General features: G+C 41.5%; 1 protein-coding gene across 1 annotated transcript in view; it reads right to left on the bottom strand.

Moving 5' to 3' along the window:
* Window positions 1-24,315, bottom strand: part of LOC135698903 (uncharacterized protein DDB_G0290587) — a 525,472-nt gene that overhangs the window by 200,946 nt on the left and 300,211 nt on the right. Inside the window, exon 2 of the mRNA XM_065219049.1 lies at window positions 3,198-3,327. Within this exon, the coding sequence (XP_065075121.1) occupies window positions 3,198-3,327 (130 nt within the window). The remainder of the gene's footprint in view (window positions 1-3,197; window positions 3,328-24,315) is intronic.

Here is a 24,315-nt window from a genome sequence, read left to right on the forward strand (position 1 = left end):
CCTAAAAATTCAAATTTGATAGAGAAAATTTGCTCTCACTAGTTCAATTTCTCAACATGCCATGTATTTTGATGACAGTCTATTTGTGATTTCCTTTTCACAGACTACAAAATAGAGTACCTGACACTGCAAAACATGTCTGGTTACCAGACTCTGGTACCTCTATTTACGCATTTTGATCAACATCCGAAGTCAATGCCCTTTTTTACATATTCTGCACAACAAATACTTTCTGCCCCGCCCCATAGATAAACATCGGTGGGAAATCATGTGAGGGGTGAGCTATATTGTGTGCAGAATGTGTAAAAAGGGAGAGACTTCGGATGTTAATCTAAATGTATATATAGAGGTACCATACATGTTTTGCACTGCACTGTCCTCCACAATTAATGTAAAACAAATTATGTGTAGTTTCCGATAGATGTCACCGCCAACAACAGCAGTGACATCTGATGGAAAATAAATGCAAAAGCTTGACAAAATGATTAATAGACACGAGTGAAAAAAGTGAACAGGAACGGAATGAATTTTCATCGTCTGGTGTTGTTGTGATTATCCATTAGACTGATGCAAAATTTGAAATTTTCACTCCACAATACTTAAACGATTCCAAATCGGATCCTGACTAACCTCTCAAAATTTGAACCCATTTGGTGAGAAACTGAGATGGCACAAACCATTTGAAGTTTATATGGGAATTACTATGGTGAAACCAAGATTTTTGTTCATGTCTATCTACTAATTTACCATATCGGTTTGCTTCAAAAGCTTTCAATTGTGCTTGTAGGAAATTCTCCCAGCTACAACTTTGCTGAAGACCACTTTTTTATTAAATGCAAGGATCGAAAGTTATCAATGGTTCAATGAGCTGATGTCTTATGATCATGCTCAATCAACTGCTCAGCAGGCAACATTGGTGTTTCTGGGGCGTTAAATAGAACACAAAAATCATGGCTACTATGTCACACAGCAAAATACAGTGTTGCCTACATAGCAGCTGCTTGATCATGTCATAAGTTTACCAATCTCTTAAATAATTAATAACTTTTTCCTGTCTCGTTTTACATAGAAACGATTTTGAGCAAAGTTGTAGCTGAGAAAATTTTCTATAAGAATGGCTATCGAACTGTTTCGCAGCTCAATATGGAAAAAGACTAGAAGGCAATGAACAAAAAGTTGAGATTTCCCATAGTAATTTACATGTAAACTTCAAATGGCTTGTGCGAAGTCTGTTTCTAACCAAATGAGCTGTAACTTTGGGAGGCGAATCAGGACCCGATTTGAAACCATTTAAGCACTGTGGAGCGAAAAAGTCAAAATTTGTATCAGTCTATTATCCATATTTAGCACAAAAAGAACATGGTTGAATGCAATTTTTTATGTAGTTGTTCATCCCAGGTTATAATAAGTCAGATCTGGCCAACTTCATAGTTGATTCTATTCTAAAACATATATGAAGTTTGTCGAAGGGATGTAGGAACCACCACATTTCAGTTTTTTCATACTGGGATTGTCCAGAATCTCTCTTTGGATTGACTGGATTGTTTGGAATTCCCCTCAATAATGAGTGAAATCCTACCTGGGATTGTCCGAAATCTCTCCTGGGATAGTCCATATTTCTTCTTCAGATTGTCCGAAGTCCCCTTTGATATTATTGGGAAGCTGCACTGGGATTTTCATGAATCCTCGTTGGGATTGTCCATCAGAATCCGTACTATGCGGTTGCTAATTTTTGCAGTACTCGAACGTCATCGACATGGCAGTAAAGGAAAACATCTCTGACCGTTCCGTAAGGTCACCATAAAAATGTTCCATCGATTTTAAGGGGCAGCTTGTAGTTCCTTTGGTACACGCACAATACGAAACTGCAATCGCCCTTCCATTGCCGAAAGATCTTCCCGGTTGTTTGAAATACATAAATTTGCATTGCTTGACAGTACCGGTTGCTATGTGTATTTAATGTTGAGCAACGCGAGTTACTCAGAGTTACTCAAAATTAACTCAGATTTTACTGTCTTGCCCCAAACAATTTTCCCTAAACTTATTAGAGGTCCCTGAAGTTTTACGAAGATCCTTGAGGTTAAAGAAAAATCCCAAACTTTTGGTCAATTAGAGCCTGAAGACGTCTTATTATCCTATCGATTAAATGTCGATATTATATAAACGCTCAACATTGTTTCTTCGAAATAGTCTAGAAAATTAAGAAAAGTAGACTATGCAAAACAAAACACCTCGCTTCTCTAAGGCTCTGAACCATTTGGTGGATTATTTTAACTTTTGGTTAAAATTTGACATATGGAATGTTATTGATTAACCCTGCTATCCGAGCGTGGTTACTTCTGACAGACAAGAAGTTAAATTTTGACAACTGTGACTGAGTTCTACTCGAAAACCGGTCGATCTACAGCACAGGGATTTTCGAACATAGAAAATAACTTTCGAAATGTCACTTTTAACCATGAGTTAAATTTAACTCGGCAAATGGTTCACAGCCTAATTGACAAAAATGTTACATACAACCCAAACAAAAAGGACTCCAGTCAAGTTCGTGGAAGTTCAACGCCCACTGTCAGCCTAAATATTTGGATTAGTCCAGAAGAACAACCGGACAAACAAAATGTTAATGGACGTTATTTTTAAATCAATGATCACGAACTAATTTGTTTTAAAACGAATAGATCACCGGTCAGAATAAATAGCAGGAATAGAACAAAAGAAAATTAATACTTTGTCCATCTTGGTATAAAAAACAAGACCTCGTCAGAACACAAGTGTTGGCATCAATTTGCATACCAACCCGGTGCATCTCCGCTCAATGCATGCTTCTCGGAACATTTTAATTTCAGATCCCATCAATCTCGTCCCAATGTACAAGCCCCCAAACCGCCCGAAGCTCGGTCCAAGGAAAATTCAATTTAAATTTATTACCACCTCGCGCACCTTCTCCTCAACCCTCCAAGCGTTCGACCAGCAGCGCCATATTTATTGGAAAATTTCCAAGCACAAGCCCAAGAAAGAAGACATCGTTCTTCGGTCGATCGGACAGCTGCACCCATTCCCATCATCAGTAGGACTAGCGAACCGAGCCTGCTTGGATCGATTGGTTTATGACGCCGAAAAAAAAATATGAAACTCAAATTAGCATACCTTCTTCATTTGCTCCACGACAGGAGGAAATCGATCGGAGATAAACTCACCTGTGACGAGATTAGCGTGATGGAACTGGCACACCGCGTCCGCCTCGAACCAGGAAATTTTGTCACGGAAGTAGCGATAGAAGACGGGGAATCCGTCCTCCGGCAGCGTCCAGGTGTTGCTGATGTTTACCTGAAAGGAGGAGAAACCGGAAGGAAGTGCGCTGGTGAGATATTGCGTTTTAGTCGGTGGTGAGTCGGAGCTGGTTTGATGGCTCTTTAATCGCACGGTTTGTTGGTGTTTTGTGGCTAGATAATGCGTCCCGGGGGAAGGCATGTGGACTGGGGGGAAGCTTTACGAAGACTAAATCGTCAATCATTGAAGATTACAGGGCATTTTTTGGGGAAGGATAAATCGATGTTGCTGAATAAGGAGGAATGAGGGAATTGTAGAGTATAGTGGTAGATATTATCAATGATGAAACATTCTATGTTATTTCACAGTATAAGCAACGATCAATATTGCGCATTTTGCAAAAAGGTAGACTCCTGCGCTGAAAATAATCCCTCAGATTTTTTAGCGCTCATGCCAGTAAATATAAAACTTGACCAATCATCATTGTATTAAGTGCTACTTTTTAATAGGATATCATATTGACATTGTAGTGGTGATTGAACTATGAAAATATTTTTTTTATTTTTTTGGGCAGAGCGAAAACAATTCTTAGGGATTATTTTCAGCACAGGAGTCTGGTGCAAAATGCGCAATACTCAACTAATGATTATAAATTGGCTCATTACTTGACTACAGCGTTGTCAGATTGTTTTCATGCTTATCAGTATCAAATGTTTGATAAAATCGGTATTTATCGGTATTTACTATTATAATTAATTTTTATTTTTTATTCTTTAAGTCATAACACAAAACAGCAAATTTGTATCTAGCAAGGATCTGGACAACAAAATTGTTATTTAGACCATTTATTAACAAATACTTATTAAGATTTCTGTGTAACTGAATCGTTAAGTCCCATTTGGAGAAATGAAATGTTTCACACAGCAATAGAATATTCTTTATTCGTTCACATAAATGAAAGAACTAACGACTGCGAATTTGATGAAATCTTTGATTACAGTTCAGCAATGTTGAATATGCAGTTGAGAAGAAGACGTCAGAGTCATGCAAAACATTCGGTTTGGTACAACAGGGAACTGGAAAATTTTAAAAATCGAAAGCAAAAAGCGCACAAATTTTATAAAAAATATAATAGTGAAGAAACTTTGGCATACTATTTAGACATTTGCGATTAGTTAAATTTGGCCGTGAATATGGCATTAGAGGAGTATAATTTAAAAAAAAAACTGAACTTGAAATAAAATCTTGTCCTAGGAACTTCTTCAATTATGTGAAAACCAAATTAAAATCTGATAATTTTCCATCAAAGATGCATTTGGACGATAGGGTAGGTGAGAACTCGGATGATATATGCAATTTGTTTGCAAATTTCTTCCTAGAAATCTATACTACGTTTTCAGTGACCGTGAATAATTTGGATCTTATCCAGAATTTTCATGTGACATCAGCGTAAGTTAAATCAAGGTTCGTGATATCTTAAAGGGTTTAAACAATTTAGATGCATCTAAAGGTCCTGGCTCTGACGGTGTTTCTGGCTCTGACGGTGTTCATGAAAACTTTAGCAACTGAACTTAGTGTTCCACTATTTTGGATTTTCAATATGTCACTGTAATCACCTCCCCGTGGTGTAGCCTGGGCAATGTTGTCCTTCTGACAATAGCAAAGTGAGGGGGTGCGACGCGAACACTGGCGCGGTAACCATAACACGGCGATCGAGGAAATGCTTCGTCAACCCGCAGGAGTGCCAACCGGCACATTAGGATCGACGCCAATAAGATTCTTATTACGGCATACTGGATACGGCATGGAACTATGGACACGACACGGCACAATGGATTGGATACCACGCTACAGGGCTGACAGTCGTGCTATTCTGCTCCCTAAGTAAAGAAGGGTGACACCTTCTTGAAATGGCGGCTGCCCCCGTCCCGGTAAAACCTTGGCAGGCCTCCGGATACGTTCAAAACTCGTCACCAATTGGTGATTGGTGAGTAGTAGACTCAGATGTAACATTCCTGACTTACGCCGATCTGGCTCTGAACACGGCCCCCATGAAGGACCGTGTCAACCCTAGCATGGCCTCCCTGCTTGCATAGATAACCATGGGATCACGATAGGCGACTACATACAACGAGTGGAGATAGCGGCCCGGAGGGGGGACCCAACAGAATGGAGAAAAACGGAGAAAAAACAAAAAAGAAGAAAATGAGAAAACCCAAAAAAAAAATATGAAGGACGACGGCAAGACGCCAGAAATTGAAAACGGAGGAGCGAACGTGTTCGCAAGGAGCGGGATATTGCAGAGATCACCAGTGTTGAACCTGGAGGCAACAGCGAGTTCCAACAGCAGCAGTAAGCCCCAAGGTGATCAGCAAGGACACCAAGGAGAGCTAGGTCTTATGCTAAGCCAGGTGTTCACACCGAAATCCAGCAGTAGCACACTCCAAGAAGGATTGCAGCTTGGGAAGACCAAATTGATGGAGGTCAGGAGGAGGATCAATGAACTCCATGACTTCATCAAGGATAAGAGCAACGTCCACAAGGCAATAAAGGAAATGGTGACGGGCATCAAATCCGCCATTATTGCTGCCGAACGTGAACAAGATGCGCTGAGGACTGCGCGTAACTGCCGAAAGGGCACTGATCGAGGCCAAGGAGAAAGCAGAGTGCTGATTGAACCAGCGACCGAAACGGATGTGTTTTGTTTCTTCTGTGCTTTTTTTTGCTGCTGAAAACCTTTTCGCATGCGTTTTGTTCTCGAGTGACTGGAGGTGAACTGGTGATCGCATTTAAAAGTTTTTAATACCGTGCGTGATTTTTTTTTTTTTTTTGATCTCTTGTTGCTTATGCAATGGTGCTTGGTGTGGTCTTGCGTTTTTCTTTGTTGCCCCGTACAACCTCTATCACGCTGATATATTTTTCTGTTGCTGCGATGAGCAACTTCTTTGTGTGGTGTTAAAGAAGACAGTCCGAAAATACATGACCTTGATTATGCGTGGAGTGCGTTCTTTTGTACGTACGAGCTAGAAGAGCGTTATCAGTTATTGCGGTGGTTCAAGGAAAATTAAATAAAGCATTTCTGAAAACATGACGCTGCAAAGTCTCTAGGCCAATCGGGTGAGATCTTTCCATTTTATCTATTTATATTTTATTTTTTGTCACTGATTTATCAAATGCTCTATATTGACGAATAGAGTTGCCAAATCATTCACCCTCCCACTAACACAACTCTTTCCTTCCTGTGACACCTATGAAGGTAGTATGGGTTCCCTGCACCTTCTTAAGTAGATGTTGGATTAACTTTCCCTCCCTTCCCCTGCGATTGTAAGGATGTGGCCAGGTATATAATGCGATGCTTCTATTGTAGATTTTATTTTCGTGTGGGGAAAATCACTAATCCCAAGTGATATTTTCTGCGTCAACACTCGATATTTTCTGCAAAACGTATTAGTTGACCATTATATAGCCACCCACGATTTGTACAATCGCATATGCTATGCTATGCTATGCTATGCTATGCTTCAATATGTCACTGTAATCCGGAAACTTTCTTAAAATATGGAAACACTCGTTTTTAGTGCCTATCATTAAATCGGGCAAAAAATCTGACACACGTAATTACAGTGGTATAACTATTATCTCTTGCATTCTGAAACTTTTCGAGACGATTGAAAATGAAAAACTGTTTCTTCAAATTAAAAACCGAATAACTACTATGCAACATGGCTTCTTTAAAGGCCGTTCAACAACTAAGAATTTGCTCGAATTAATTAATTATTCCTTGAATGCAATGGGTAACGGAAACCATGTAGAAGTGTTGTAAACAGATTTCAGCAAAGCGTTTGACATACCCATGCTTCTTTTTAAACTTCAAAAAATGGGAATTCATTTTGCACACCTCAAGTGGCTTGAATCATATTTAACTGACCGCCATAAAATAGTAAAATACAAAGGAAAGACTTCAACTCCCGTTGATGTCACTTCAGGAGTTTCTGAAGGCTCCCATTTAGGACCACTTTTACTTATTCTGGTCATAAAGCAAGCTGCGATTGTTTGTAAAATACCCATCCCGGCAACCCGGTATTTCTGACACATTGAATGTTTTGGTTTGAAATCGCAAAGATAAATCGGATTGAGGATGATGCGGGAAGTGGCGGGTGTGCAAAATTTTGGTGAATTCAGGGTACTAATGGGGTCTGATGAACTGCCTCTTTCTCTTGAGCCCACTCTAGAACCTACATTTCGTATTTAGATCTATAAGTCTGAGGTCCTCTGGTATATTCAATTAGACGATGTTCCTGAATATACAGTCAAACAGCACGTAATGTTGTGAACAACTTCAATAACAGTTGTTCAGCAGTGATCCCATTTTATTTACAACAATCTAATGCCTACGAGATTGTGCCGAAGGTATGTCAAAGGTATGCCGTTGGATGTGCCCTAGCTGTGCCGAATCAAATTTCGGCACAATGTGCTGAGTGACTTACTCCTTGGGACATATACAATATTGTATATGTCCCAAGAGGTAAGTCACTCAGCACATTGTGCCGAAATTTGATTCGGCACAGTTAGCTTATTTAAGCACTGTGATAACATTGACTTTACAATGACAAAAACCAAATTAAAGCAATAAATTAACTCCTCGCATAACGTCAGCTGGAAGTAATTTTTCATTAACTTTTTCTCAAGACATAGCATTAGCATTAGCATTAGCATTATTGACCGCCCACGGTTGCTACTCTGTTATTGCCAGTTTTTCTCAAGACATATTATAAAAAATATAACAAACACAAAATTGTTAAAATCTAGGGGAATCCCACTCTAAACTTTCGCTCTAATACTCGTTAAGTATTTTTAAATCTCTCTTAAGTATTTTTAAGTATTATATAGTAAGTATATATTTTTCTCTTGACGTGATTTTGATCATAGTAAGTCTTGATTATAACGTCGGTTGCTAGTGCAATTATTATTCATATCGATGTCAAATGTTATGATTTTGAAGTGTATTGTGCAAAATGTTTACCGAAGAGTTCGTCACCTGTACGGTAAGTAAAATATATATATTCACTTAACACTGCTATGATACTATGTTGATTAGTAAATTTATAATTTTGTATACTGTAATTGGCTATTCATGTTCCTCATTTTATTTAATATGTTATTTGCAGGCACCGTTTTGGGATGCAGTTCAACGAGACTTTGGTCAGGTTCCTGCGAAGGTGCAGAAGGTGTTGGACATCCTGGCATATTCAGGTAGCCTGACCATAGATTTGACCGCTCAGATGAAATATCTATCAAGCAAACAAGCGATCGTCAACAAAACAGTTTATTAGAAGATATAAGTGTGGGAGATTGGATTTTTTTTTGAAGGATCAATTATTTGTCACGTAAATGGATTCTCGTTTAAGGCAGGTAAAAGGGAGATTTGTTATAGCATGTACTGCAAATAATATAAAAAAATAATAATACTACGTTCGGACATTAGCTGATATTACGTAATATAGGCTAACTTGATATCAAAAGTCATACATACGATTTCCAGTAGAAATTTCACGTCTTGTTATGATATCAGCTATAGTTTGAACGTAGTAGGAGTTCAAACTAAAATTGAAACTATATTTTCAGGTAGAAGAAAGATGTGTTCGCTTCAACGGATTCCAGTAAAGTGCCAAGAAACTATAAAAAAAAACGAGGAGTGTTAGTCAAAGGAAGCATCTTTAAAATTATGGACGGTGCAGGACTGTTGAACGCCCACGAGAGCATTATTGGAATCGATTTTATGAAATACACATCGCATATCCAACCACCGGATGCTACAGGATCTTTAAGTGCTGAAACTATAAAATATTTAAACGAATGCAATTTTTAATAATTTTTTTGTTTTTATTAAATGCACAAAAACCTTTTATTACAGTTAATATTTATAAATCAATGTGTTACTAATAACAAATAAACAATTAGTCCATATATATAATAACAAAAAATACCTGAACGATAACCCAAATCATACAACTATTCGACGAATAGTTTTTTTTCCTTGGTTTGTTTTCCGTGCTGAGCACCAATGCTACCGACGCCAGGAAGGCAGCTCCCACACCTGGACCCCACATATCGACCCATCAACTCATGAACCGAAGGAAGGCGTGATCAGAGATGTTATGCCTCAGAACCAGTGCTGCGATTTGTCATTTTCATTGAGAAAACTTCAGTGGATATAGACAAAATTCATTTCAGCAGCAACACTGATAGAACTCAAAATCAAAATTTCCTTTGTCAAAATCTCACTCTTTTCTTTGTCAGTGACAAAGATTCCCTTGGTGAAAAAACTGTGAATTTGCGCATTCTGTGTCACATTATTGTTCTCCAGGCTGATAATGATGATGATTCGTATACACTTTGATGGTTCTATGTAACTGTTTTGCTAAATTAATTTGATTTCGATAGTAATTCAGCAAATGAAAAAACTGCACATCGTCGTCACTGATAGTAATATCACTGACAATTGATATTGATTGCTACTGATGGTGACTCTCTGCTGAAATGAGTGAGGGTTGTTTTGTTATTATCAGTTTTTAGTGTCGAAATTTTGCAGCACTGCTCAGAACATCCCGGTGGCACCGACTGGGATTGAACCCAGGCCTACTGGGGTGAGAGGTAATCACGCTTACCACTACACCACCGGCGCCGTTGACCGTGAGAAAGATGGCAGCGCAAATGCGTTATTGTTTCTCCAAAGATTCCGGCAGAGCTTGACGTGAGTGAGTGAAAACATTAATAAAATGGCTGAAAAACGTAACAAAGACAAGAGCGTAGCCAGGTTTTGAGCTAGGGAGGGGCGAAAAAAAAATTTACTGTGGAAAATTTGGCCGAATGCCATTCACCGAAAGCCTTTCTGTTGCAGAGTTTAGTGCGGTTTGAGGACGGTACCGAAAAGGTGATTGTGAATGTTGTGCTTTGCAGGGCAAATGGAAAAACATTAAAAGTAGTCACGGTATTCAACTTGAAGCGGCATCTCGTCAATATTCATCGGGTGTTCTGGTGTGGCTAGATCGCTGCTCCTCTCTCCATTTTCGCTGCAGCTGCTGACGGCATTCCAAGTGCCTTCCTCTCGACACATTTCATCGACGACATTCTCCACGTTAAGGACGGGCATCTCCCTTCACAAAACTGCCTCGAACCTTGGACAGTTGAAGACCACATGCTCCGGCGTTTCATCCACGTTGCCACACTCCAAACAAAGGGGTGACACTGCGGGTCCGAACCGATGCAGATACTTCCTGAAGCAGCAGCGGCCAGTCAAGAACTGCGTTAGGTGGAATTTGACGTCTCCGTGATTTCCGTTCACCCAGGTCGAAAAAAATCTGTATTAGTCTACGTGGTTGGGTTAGGTTATCTTTAATAGCGAGACTTTCAGCCAGAGGCTGGTTCATTTCTTTATTAGTCTACGTGTCCATCTACCGTTCTCTGCCGTGTTCCACTCCTGTTGCCACTTAGCCAACGACTCCGCTCTCACATTTTTCCGTACTCTTCCGGCTTCCCTCCGCCTGTAGCACTCGCTGTCTTCCACTTTGAGGTTACGGCATGCCCCGGACGGTGATATCTTCCCACTGTACCGCTTTACAGTTACTGTCCAATAGAACTTCCGTTTTATGATGAACTATCTGCAGCTTCGCTCCTTACATCCAGTTACCAATCATGTCGATCGCCTCGGTCGCCAGCACTTCCATTTCTTCCAGCGTCTCGCCTGTTACCGTCAAGACGATGTCGTCCGCAAAGCCAACGATCTCAACTCCTTTAGCACGCCGTTGTACATCCCGGTCCAGAGCGTTGGACCATGGATGGAGCCTTGTGGAACTTCCGCTGTGATCCTAATCGATATCTGCCCCATGTCTGTCTGTCGACTAAACTGAAGCAAATTTCAATAATGGTGCGCTGATGCACTTCCCGTATTCGCATTTCCAAAAGGTGTACACCAAATTTTAAAATAATTGACTACTGTACGTTAATAGAAAAAGTAACCTGTAAAAAATCTTTGTATGCAACAAACCTAAGAGGAAGAGAAGACAATACGGGGGCGAAAACTAATCACTTTTCTGTCAAACGCGAACCAGCTCGTGATTGGCCGATTTGAAATGCGTAAGATAGAAATAGAGATAAAAGAGTAAGAAGTCAGTTGTCTCCTCTTCCTCTTAGCAACAAACTAACAACCAAAGTCTTCACCGGGGTGATTCTCCCTGGTGAAGCAAACGAACTCTCTACGGTGCTCCCTAGTGATCACTCATACGCTCCGGTGTGTTGGACTGGTGGAGGTGCGAGGTCAGAAACTGTATTTGTTTGCGAAGTGGGAGAAGCGATAGAAACTGAAAACAAAAGAAAGATCTCTCGGATGAGTTTGCTTTTGTCATAGTGCGAGGTGTCTTTTCAACTCATCACTCTGCTTACACTGGGGAGAATGACATCCCTGCTGCCTCCAATGTTAGCCAAATTCCTAATTTATAGATAAAAGCAAAATGGTCGCACAAAACTGGTCCGAGCTCTGGAAAACTGCTATGAAATGTCAGAAATGGAAACCTCCTTCGGTCGCTTCTTCTTGATGTATGGATTGTTGGATGTTGGAGGTTTAATGGGGATTTCTTTTTTCGTAACTACTACCACTTGATCGGTGAATCTGCACTATGCAAAGGGAGCAACAGCTGTACTTTACAAACGATTCACAGAAAGCAAACTGGATGTAGCGCTAATCCAGGAGCCATGGGCAAATATAAGTAGGATTCTAGGAATGCCTACAAAATCATGTAAGTAATTTATGATGAAGGACAGCTATCTCCAAGAGCTGCCATTATAGTAAATGAATAAGTTAAAAAAATTCCGATTCCAGAATTTATTAAAAGAGGCATCGTAGCAATCATGATGGAGGTTCCAACAACCCAAGGCAAAACGGAGAAAGCTGTGTAGTGATTATCGGATAACCGGGAAAAGGTTGAATAAGCGCCTTTCTTCAAGTTCACACACAACTAAACAGCAGTATAACAGACGTATAGAAGCGTAAATGGATATGAAATAGGAGCTTGTCCCAACCAGTACCAACAGCCATAAGTAGCTTACTAAGTTCGCCAGATTTGCTTGTGAAGAGGTTGAGTAAAGGTTTCCTCATATCGCATAACATTTGAATACAGCTTGAGGCTGTATGAATGAAATGAGTAACTATGAGTATGAGTATGAGTAACATTGAAACTATGAGGGATCCCAGGAAAACTAACTGGGAGCAATACAACTCAAAGCTTATAGTTGGAGTCAATAACTTGAGAGGATGTTCAAAAACATGCAATGAACTTGAGAAAAATTCTCATCAGCCTTCAAGCTTAATCCAACAAGTTTATTACGACAGCTGTCCTGCAAAGGAAGGCTCTACAAATAGGGATGTACCTTGATGGAATAAAACCTTAGAGAAACTTCAGAAGAAAACCCGAAAGCTATTTAACCGGGCGAAAATAACAAGACAATGGGATCAGTACAGGGAAGCCCTCACATGTTATAATAAGGGAATCCGAAGATCTATAAGGAACGAGTGGAGGCATACATGTGAAAACACTCCAGTTGCTGCCAGATTGCAAAAAGTCCTTTCAAAAGATCATTAAAATGGCTTAGGAACTTTTAAAAAAGAAGACGGCACTTTTACCAACAATCAATACGAAACTAACGATTTTAAATTGGCTCACTACTTGACTAGCCTACTGGTCCCAAGCAAACGATTAACGTAACCCATTCTAGTCGAAATTCTAGTACTACGCAATGTTTGTTTTGATTCACTATGAAAGTTTGACAGATAAAATGAGGAGTTATTGGATTTTCCTATGTTTCGAGGGGTGAATCGATTAGCTTGGGACCGAAGAGAGTACCAGAGCTGAGCCAAAAAGTTAAGCACGTTATTTCGGGACCTTCTAGTCTTAGAGTTACCTCTATGCTTTTACTATGTCTGTGGAAGAAAAATTAGAAGCAATGATGAAAACACACCTTCCATAGTAGTAAAATTTACGTTTATTTTCTGGGTTTTATGTTTCAACATTTGATTTAACATTTCAATTGGTTAGCCTTTGGCTCTTCATCTTTGTTCTAGTTAATTGGTTATTCTAATGTGATGATTGCGTTTAGCGCTAATTTACAGGATACCCTTTGTGGGAATGTTTTGGTTTGAATTTAAAAATTTGATAACCTACCTACTTGAGCACCTAACTACTTAAACTAGGTTGCCAAATCACGAATGATCTGGTGGTTTGATCGCAGACAGGCGACTCTGAACCTTTCCAGCGTGGAAGTCTTTCGCTCCTCGAGTGTTTGAAGACCGGCCAGGTGGTGAATCTCAGAATTACGAGTTCGCGGTGGACTGTTAAGGATCATTCTGAGGATCTTGTTTTGGATCCTCTGAAGCTTTAAGTGGTGGCACTTAGCACAACTCTCCCAGATTGGCATACCATACTCAATAGCCGGCAGAATGATTTGCTTGTGGACAGCAAGCTTGTTTTTGAGGGACAGGGTGGACTTCCTGTTTATCAGAGGGTAGAGCGACCTGATCAAGATGTTACACTTGGTGGATGTCTTGTCCACATGGGATCGGAATAGCAATTTGCTATCGAGGGTGAGACCAAGGTAGACTACTTCACTCGACCATTCAATGGGAGTGCTATCAAGATGGATCTTGACGTTAGCAGGCGGAACAAGCCGAGGTGAATACGAATGTGGAAACAGAATGGTTTGTGTTTTAGCTGCATTGATACAAATCTTCCAGCTCTTAAAATAGTCGGACAAAACATCCAGGCCTGATTGTAGTTTACTCGCCAGAGCACGGATCACTCGACCCTTATAGATGATGGAGGTGTCATCTGCGAACATTGACAGGATACCACCACCCGGCAGGGGAGGAACGTCTGACGTGAAAATGTTGAATAGGATAGGCCCAAGCAGGCTACCTTGAGGGACCCCTGCATCAACGTTGAACGTATCAGAGGAGACATTGTTCAGGTAGACCTGGAATGATCTGCCCGACAAGTAGTTTTTGATGATCTTCACGAGGTAGTTCGGAAAGTTGTATCGATGCAGCTTGTACACTAGACCATCATGCCAGACATTGTCGAACGCCTTCTCGACGTCCAACAATGCCATGGCAGATGTATTGGAAACGGACTTGTTCCGCTTGATGATGTTAGTAACCCGTGCGAGTTGGTGGATGGTAGAGTGGCCTTTCCTAAACCCGAATTGCTCTTTGAGAAAGATGTTATTATCATTTGAAAACACCAGCAGACGGCTGAGTATCAATTTTTCGAATAGCTTCGAGATGGAGGACAAGAGGCTGATGGGGCGATAGCTTTTGGCACTGGTAGGGTCTTTGCCAGGTTTGTGAATTGGCATAACTTTGGCTAACTTCCAGCATGCAGGGAAGTAGCCAAGCATTAAACACTTGTTGAAGACCACTGCAAGGTGCTTGAAGAAGTCAACACTCAAGTTTTTCAGCTCGAGGTTGACCACTCCATCGACACCAGTGGCCTTCATGTTCTTTGTTGATTTAATCGCTGCTATCACCTCATCAGCCGATATTCTACTTTCGTCAGGGACAACTTCAGGGGTGGCAGCGACACTAGCCATTGCCTGTGATACTGCAGGCTCGTGGGGACTCACCATGGCGTGGCCAAGGTTATGTGAATTTACAAAGTGTTGTCCAAGAGCATTGGCCTTTTCAAATGGGGTTATTAGTAAAGATGGGTCCGAATTTTGGTTAGGAGAGGAAAGGGGAGGAATGGGCCTCGGCTTATTTTTCAAAATCTTTGCCATTTTCCAGAATGGCTTAGCACAATCTGGGAGAGAGCGAATCTTGTTTGCAAAATCGATATTTCTGAGATCCACCATCCTGGCTTGGATGATTTTGTTCAAACGGTTGCAATTGGTCTTCAGGTTAGGCAGCCCAGTACGCTGGTACTGCCTACGAATCGTGTTGCGGAGTCTAATGAGGTCTTTAGTAGGCCTGTCAAGGTTCAGAGTATTACTCACCTGTCTGGATACTGGCACATGTAGCTCCCTGGCCCGGGAAATTGCTTGATCGATGGAGCGCAGATACCGGTCAACATCTTCGGACGATTCCGGTTGGACATCGTAGTCTACAGCGGTGTCGACGCAATGTTGGAACTGACCCCAGTCAACACGATGATAGTTGCGCCGGAAAGCTTCAAATCGATTTACGGAGGATCCCACCTCAGTCACCACCGGGTAGTGGTCCGAGCTGAGTTCCTGATAGGTGATAGGTTGAGCGATGTTGTTGCCCATGTTGCTGATGAAGATATCGATGGTAGCGTGAACACCGGACCGACTCAACCGGGTGGGAGTTTCCGGACTCAAGATGTTGTACTGCGCTTCCTGCAGGTCGTTGTTCAGGATGGTGCCGTTTTGATTGCGCCGATTGTTGCCCCAAGCTTGATGTTTGGCGTTCAGGTCGCCAGCGATGATAAAGTTTTCCCGTCGTCGTGTTAGCTTGATAATATCTCGTCGCAGATCTGCTGCCGATCCGTCCCTGATGTTGACTTGTTTGGGGCAGTAAGCCGCGACGATGGTGATGGGGCCGATAGGAGTAGAAGCTGGGCATCAGTCGACAGCAGATGTTTCTCCTTATTACAATAGCTACTCCTCCTCCTCCAGAGTTGGTTCGATCTAGCCTCACGAGCCGGAAATCGGGAAGGTAGACGTTTGTTTCAGGCTTCAGGTGGGTTTCAGTTATGATGGCAATGTCGATGTTTCGTTCATTGAGAAACTCAACAAACTCGATGTTTTTGCTCTTCAAGGAGCAAGCGTTCCAATTTACGATCATGATGGCTTCACGGTCCATACTTAGTGACAAGGCACAGGGCAGCATGAAGCTGTTCAGATCGAGTCTTGCAGGTGCGCAAGATGATGATGACCTCGGCCACGAGCGTCACAAGTTCCTCCGAGGTGAACGGAGAATCGTCGACAGGCTCACCTGAGACAACACCAGCGTATGATAAACCAGGGGCGGTGGAGGGACCTGGCATTGACTGGGCAGCAGCAGCAGCGAGACGATGCTGGACTGTTCGATTGTTAGGAATACTCACATGCTTGACTTGTTGGTTGTTGAGCGGAAGTGGTTCTAAGTTCGGAACATGTCGACGGGGCTGGAGAGCTGGGTACTGGACTTCCGTGCGTGCAGGAGGCGAACGATGATTACGGAGGCGACCGGGCTGATTATTGATCGTAGCCTTCCGACGGATATTGATGAACTCCACTCGCTTGGGACATCCGCGATTGGAGGCTTGGTGGTTACCACCGCAGTTGACACACGTTGGCTCGATGTCATCATCTTGCTCACAGGACGCAGTCGAGTGAGTTCCAGCACACTTGCCACAGATAGTCTTCATATGGCAGTTTTTGGTGCCATGGCCGTAGGAGAGGCAGTTCATACACTGCGTAACATCACGATGTTGGGATTTGTAATGCTCCCAACTGATGATGACCTGAAACAGGTCCCGGATTTTGGATCTCAGAGCCGCTAGACTGGTGGATCCCTTCGTGAAGTGCACCAGGAACAACTGGTCACGGAAGCTGGTGTTGTGGTTGGAACGCCGGTTTATTGGGAACACCGCCTCAGGTTTGAGCCCAAGCCGCTCCAGCTCGGATTTAACCACAGCCGCCTCGAACGACGGTAATCCACGCAATACCAGCTTCAGTGGCTTGCTCGATGGCAGATCGTGCGTGAAGAAGTCAACGTTGTTTTCCTTTAGGAAACATCCTGTTTGATTGTACTCCTCCAGGCTGGAGCACATGATTTTGGTGCCGATGCTGCAAAGCTTGAAGCGAGGCAGCAGCTTGTGTTTTGCCAGTTCGGCACGCAGCTTGGCAACATCCTTCTCCGGCGTGAAAAGCGGGGGAATCCGCTCTCTTGCAGCGATGGGAACGACGTCACTATCGCCATTTTCTTCGGGCAGCACCGCAAACTGGTTGGCTTGCAGTACCCGTTTTCCAGCGTCATCATTCGACGCGCTGTGCTGGATTACCACCTTCTTTGAAGGGCCCGCTGCTGAATCATTGGTACGTTTACGCACCATTTGTTTCGTGTTGGCAAGTTGTAGTAAACTTGCCAGAACGCGCGAAGGTGGCGACGCTTCCACGGCGCAACGCGACAGCACAAACCGAATCGAAGCGAGAACTCGAGCGAAAAAGAAAACGAACTGAACAGCTCAACAGTCGAGCAAAGAGTGAGAGCTGACACACCTTCCATGTTCAATTACCAACATAAATGAAGACCAAAATACACGTGCAGCGCAAGCTGGCTCTGAAAAAAACAGGACGGAAGTTTAGACACCAATGAATGAATCTTCTGGGTTAGAGATTGCCAGGAAAGACGCTCGTTATCTGACGAGTCGAATGGGCGATTGATTCTTTTGCACCTTTCAAATCACCAGGTATGGACGGAATTTTTCCAGTACTACTTCCCACTGACACCCATTCTAACAGGCTTGTTTAGAGCAAGCTTAAGATTAAGTTATATTCCGATAACCTGGCGTCAAGTAAAGGTTATATTTATTCCGAAGGCTAATAAAAAGGATAAAACTTCTTCTAAATCCTTCAGGCCGATCAGTTTATCATGCATTATGCAAAAAATAATGGAGAAAATAATAGATCAGCATATATAATCAACGTACTTGATTACAATTCCTTTGAGTTATTTTTGCATATCAAGCTGGTAAATGAACTAGAAAAATCTTTTGAATTAAAAGAAATGTCACTAGCAGCGTTCATTGATATTGAAGGAGCATTTTATAATGCATCTTATAACTCCATGAAAAACAATATGTTGAATCGTGGATTCAACAAAAGCATCGTTAGGTGGATTAATGAGATGCTTTCTAAAAGAGAAATCTTAACAAATCTTGGAAGCTCATCCATAACAGTTAGAGCTGTAAAAGGGTGTCTTCAAGGAGACAAGAAGCAAAGGGCTTCGAGATAATTGGTTTTGCTGATGACGTAGTCGTAATAGTACGGGGAAAATTTGATAATGTAATTTCAAATAGAATACAAACTGCTTTAAATAATGTTTCGTCGTGGTGCACTAAAGAAGGGTTGAAGGGAAATTTTACATAAATAACATTAAATCAAAAGAAACTTCTTTAGAACTTTCACGAACAGTCAAGTATCTGGGAGTCATTCTTGACAGTAAACTTAACTGGAATTCACATATAGAGCAGGTTGTTAATAAGGCAATAAATGTTCTTTGGATAAGTAAGAAAACTTTTGGTAGGAAATGGGGCCTTAAACCAAAAATGATCCACTGGATTTATTTGGCTATTGTAAGACCCAGAATATCCTACGCGTCAAATTGGTTCAGACGAAGCTGGGAAGACTGCAAAGACTTGCTACTGGTGCGATGAACAGCACACCGAGTATGGCTCTACTTTATCTGCTTCCGTTGCATCAATTTATCGAATTAGAAGTTGAAGGGAGTACTTTAAAGGTTCAACGAACAAAGTACTTCCTTGAAGGTGATCTTACAGGACACCTTAGTATTTTAAAAATGATTGATATTGATTCTCTTGTATTAAAAAATGACGACTGGATAGAGAAAAAAAAATATAATTTCGATCGTTTATACAATGCAGCAGAATTTGATCGTAATGTTTGGGATAGTGGGGGACCAAACATCAGTCCAGGTTCAACTGTTTTTAATACAGACGGTTCAAGATTGAACAATCGTGTGGGAGCAGGGGTAACTGGTCCAGGGATATATATCTCAATATCTATGGGTTTCCGGCCAACCGTGTTCCAAGCAGAAATCCAATCAATTCTTGAATGCTCTGTAATATGCTTGCGCAGAAATTATAAACATTCGAATATCTGCATTATGTCTGATAGTCAAGCAGCATTAAATGCTTTAAAATCAGCAACATGCAATTCAAAACTCGTATGGGAATGTGCAACGTCACTTCAGAAATTGGCCTGTCAAACCCAAGTAAAGGGTTCCTGGCCACAGTGGAACTGAAGGGAATGAAAAAGGCGATACGTTAGCCAGGCTAAGATCATCTCAGCAATTCATAGGACCAGAACCATTCTGTGGAGTTTCTGCTTGTAAGCGAACAAAATGGAGATCAAGAAATGGAAAAAAAAAAAATGAAAGTGGAGACCAATTGGAACACTTCCATTGTTATGTAGTCGAAACGTTTCATAATTCCGAACATTTCAATGACTAGCAAAATTCTTGAATTATCAAAGAAAGATCTCAGTGTCTATACTGGTTTAATAAGAGGACATTGTCCATGTAAATATAATTTGAAGTTAATAGGAAAACTTCAAGAGAATATGTGTCGATTCTGTGTCATAGAAAAGGGAGACTCTGAACATCTGCTATGCTCTTGTGAAGCAATCTTCAATAAAAGGCGTATTTTTTTCTGGATAAGGGGCTTGCAGAACCCTTTGATATTTGGAATGCAGCTCCCAGTCAAGTAGTAAATTTCATTCGAAATGTAATACCTGGCTGGGAAAATGCTTTCGGTCAGTCTATGTCGGTCGCTTCACAAAATAGTCATACGACATAACTGATAATTAGCATTAGCATAATTTGTAATTTTTTTTCAGAAATTAACTTTAACTAACGGAAACACTAGCACTTTATTCTATCCATGATAATCCAAACGTGGAGCTAAAGCACAAACATGTTATTCTTCATAATAAATCAATCTGAACATTGCATTAGGTTCTAAGTAACATTGATCGATTCTCTTCGTCGACTTTCTCTTTCGTTAATAACTTGAGCATATAATCGTTTCTTGTTATGTTTGTCGTATTTGATCTGTGTGCTAAAAATAACTGGGAATGTCTTTACATGGCCGTAAAAAGAGAAAATCGACGAAGATAATCGGTCAATGTTACTTAGGACCTAATGCAATGATCAGCTTGAAACATAAGCATTAAATATAGATAAAATGATAAACTTCCAAAATTATGTAAAATGAAACGGTCTCACCAAAACGGATGGTTTTCATGACTGTGATCGATCATCACAAACTTTTTCATCTCCTCTCTTTTTCCTTCTTCTATCAGCCGCTCACTTCTTTAGTGATAAGAGCCTTCCTGCTTCTATTCAAGTCTCCCTTCAGCTTGGCAACGACCACATTTCCTTTTCTAGCCCAGCAATCTAGCAATCTTTCACAGTTATGTTGGTAGCGCTTCGCCACCCGGCAGGCAGTCTCAACCTATCCTGCCCCAAATCGATATAACAACAATTACGATATTTTCATAATTAAATCACACGCACATAAGATTCACTACAATACCAATCAATCGTCCAAATACTTGTCACACATTTAAAAAAAAAAACTTGAAATCCCTCCGCGGAAAAACAGATCAATTCGTGACATCTCATGAAAACCCAACCGTCCGTGGGCAGAGCCTACTGCGCGTTTCGAAGATAAAACAAAGTTTCCTACAGGCACTAAGGCTTTGTTCCATTTCGTGAATTTTCACTTAAATTTGACACTTCGAAAATATATTAAGATGTTCGAAAATCCCTCTGTTGTTGATCAGCCAATTTTCGAGAAGATGTGCGTCAAAATTGATTCCTTGTCTGTCAGAAATAAAACTGGTCAATAGCAGGTTTATTTGAAAAATTTCCATCTTTCAAATTTAAGTAAAAATTCGCCAAATGGAACACAGCTTAAGGCAGTTCAAGAACTGATCTTCAAAAAACACCGTTCCGAATGATCTAGAACGTAAACACGAGATGAATGGGAAGCGTCATTTTGGCAATCAAAGTCAATGTCAAATAAGGATGCGATCATAAATAGTGAGACAATTTGAAAAGGACCGGTGCTTGTCACAAATTACGTCCATGCGGGAAAATGAAATAAATATGACTATGTAATTGTTTATCCGAAAGACCACCTCCGGCTTGGTAATACCAAGATCAGAAGATCCCGAAGAAATGTGCTCAACTTTTTGGCTCAGCTCTGGTACTCTCTTCTGTCCCAAGCTAATCGATTCACTCCTCGAAACATAGGAAAATCCACTAACCCCTAATTTTATCTGTCAAACTTTCATAGCGAATCAAAACAAACATTGTGTAGTAGTAGAATTTCGACTAGAATGGTGTACGTTAATCGTTTGCTTGGGACCAATAGGCTAGTCAAGTAGTGAGCCAATTTAAAATCGTTAGTTTCCACCGGTTGGTAATACCGTGCCTTTACTGACTGAGGCTTTCTGAGGCCCCGGGATTCGATTGCTCTCGTTGGTTAATCACCAATTGGCACTTGATTGTGGAACTGAGACCAACATTAATAACAATTGGATAACTTTTTGTCATGAGTTAATTTCAACCTGACAATGGGGACTGCTACTGATTTTTCCCCCCCGAGACTGCGAAATGTGAGTCCCACTTCGTGCATGTGTTTATGCGTCATTTTTTTTTAAACTTATCAACGCTACACTCCAGCATAATTTCACGGAAATTTTAATTTAGCAAAATCCATCCCTCAACTCGATTGCTAAAATTGCTAACATTCAGGTTACATTTGAAAAATCCATCCGGGCTCAATTTCCACGGCTTCGATTCAGTTTCCGTTCCCGTTAAACTCACCGCACGCAACCTTCCGCCGTCTTACCCGTATCACCGGCGGTAGATCCGGGTTTCGCTTTAATTCCCACTCTTCCAACCGACGACAGCACTTTGATTAAGCATCATCGATTGGCTGAAAAGCCGGATGATTGAATTTCCCGAAAAAAACTTCTCCTTTCGCAATCCGAGGCACCTCCGAGTAGAACATTTCGAAGAAGCAGCCTACTACTGCGGACGAACTCGGTAGTCAAACACAACAGGGGGTATAAACGTAAACGCCTCCCAATTGACTTATTTATTCAACCCATCACCGCATCTGGGTGGGAGAAGATGTTTGTCGGTGTCTGCGTGTTGCCTACTTTTCCAACCAAGTCAGCAGCTACCCACCCACCTGCCTTCAACAAGCGAAGCAAAACAAGCAAAAGAAAGGAAGTTCAAACTTTTTCCCTCCTCCCGACTTCACCGTTGGTTGTTGGCAGATTCGCCTCACGCGAGAATGAATGCTCACTCGCACCAGGTGTGGGACGGCACACGTTTTCTTCTTCGAATGGAGGAGCATCGTCAGCATCGTCAGCTCCGGCAGAAACATTCAACCGATGTCTTCGTTTAGCTTCTTGGCCTTCAACGAGCATACCTTGGGTAGGTACACACAAATCATCGACAATCACAACTGAATTAATCAACTTCTCACTCCATCGAAGCAGGCTGCTCCACAGTGAATGAATGAGTGAAAAGCGTGTGGAAAATCTCAGCTGGTTGCCGCCGGAATGCTGGAATCGAATTGAATGCCGACTTCTTTTGGATGGCATTCGAAGCTGACAAAATTTGAAAAATGTAGGAGGCATTTATCACGGTCAAATTTTCCATTACATTTAAAGCCATTTGCACCGGCAGCTGCAACATCGAGATAGTCGTTTCATGGAAAGATTCATGGCCCACTTATGCTGAATTCTTGTGCTGTACTAATTCTTCCTTTCCGTGCACGAGTTGCTTCATGAGTTAGGATGAGTGAAATATTCAGCGAAGGTGCTGGCAACCGTTTGGCAGGGTTTGGCTGCTCAACGGCTTTGCGGGCCTCTTCAACTCGAGAGGCCACTCCTGTTTAATTTACTGAATGCCGGATCCAGCTACTGCAATGATGTGTCGCAACATTTTACAAACCGGAGGTAAAAAGCAAGCATGGCCTGGCGTACCTTGTGACATGGCAGGTATTGCATTTCCACTTTGGCTAGATGTAAGCGATAGCCTGAACAAAAACGCTGCTTTTGGTCTTTTTCGTTATACATAGGATGTATTAGAGAGGGTCTAGTGTAAGTGGGGAGCGGATTCAAAACAAACTGCCTAGGTGACCGTTTTTAAGTCAAGTCTGCAGTTCGAAAGCGTGGTCCTACCAAAATCTATGTGACCATATCCGTTTGGTCGCCCGCCGAAGAAAAGTTGTCGAACACCATTCCGACAACGCTGCTGCCTTCAAAGGTGCTTGTCTTGAACAGGATGTACCGTATGCTGAAAGTTGAAGCAGCTGACCGCGAGCAAGTCTTCGATTGGTGCACCGAAAATGAAATCACCAGGAAGTTCATTCCACACTTTGGAGGCCTCTGGGAGACTGCAGTCAAGACGTACTATTGGCGTTGGCAACGTTAATTTAGTCTGCGAGGACTTATTAGCCTTGTTGGTACAATACCCGACATCCATCTAACCTTGAAGTCCTAATGCCAGGTTACTTCCCTGTTTGAAGTCAAACTAGCCTCGTAAGATTTACCTGTTCCCTTTTTTCAATCTATTACCTCTCAAAAACACAACGTTGGGCCGCATCATGACCGAACAATGATCCGAAGAGAACGCCAGAAATCACTATAGGGAGTCTTGTGATTTCTCGTCGGGAATATCCAGAATCACTCTGGGAATCTCTTTTGAGAATTTTTAAAATCCGGATCAGAAATTTTCGGAATCGCATTTCGAACTTCTGGAGTACCCATCAGGAACGTCTGAAGTGTCCATCGAGAATTACTGGAATGTTGGGAATGCCCGAAATCACTTTACAAACTACTAGAATTCTCGTCGAGAACGTATGAAATCTCAATCGGGAATGTCGCATCATTTCGGAAATCCAAGTCAGTGACGTTAGGAATCTTCATTGGAATCTGTTGGAACCCCCGGTAGAGAGTGTTCGGGACCATTTTGTTGAAGATGAAGCGACTGAAGACTCCAGCAAGCTATGAATTAGTTGCTAAGAGCGTGTTTAATTGGTTTCAATAAAATTTGCATTCTGAACTTGTTTCATCGGCGGTCAAGAACAGAATGAAAATTTTATTGAAACCAATTAAACACGCTCTTAGGCTGTGTTCCATTTGGAAATTTTTCACTTAAATTTGACACTTCGAAAATAAATTAAGATGTTCGAAAATCCTTCTGTTGTTGATCGGCCGATTTTCGAGAAA

Source organism: Ochlerotatus camptorhynchus, unplaced genomic scaffold, assembly GCF_037179485.1.
Source record: "Ochlerotatus camptorhynchus isolate MF236.1 unplaced genomic scaffold, CSIRO-AGI_Acam_v1.1 ptg000098l, whole genome shotgun sequence".
NCBI lineage: Eukaryota > Metazoa > Arthropoda > Insecta > Diptera > Culicidae > Ochlerotatus > Ochlerotatus camptorhynchus.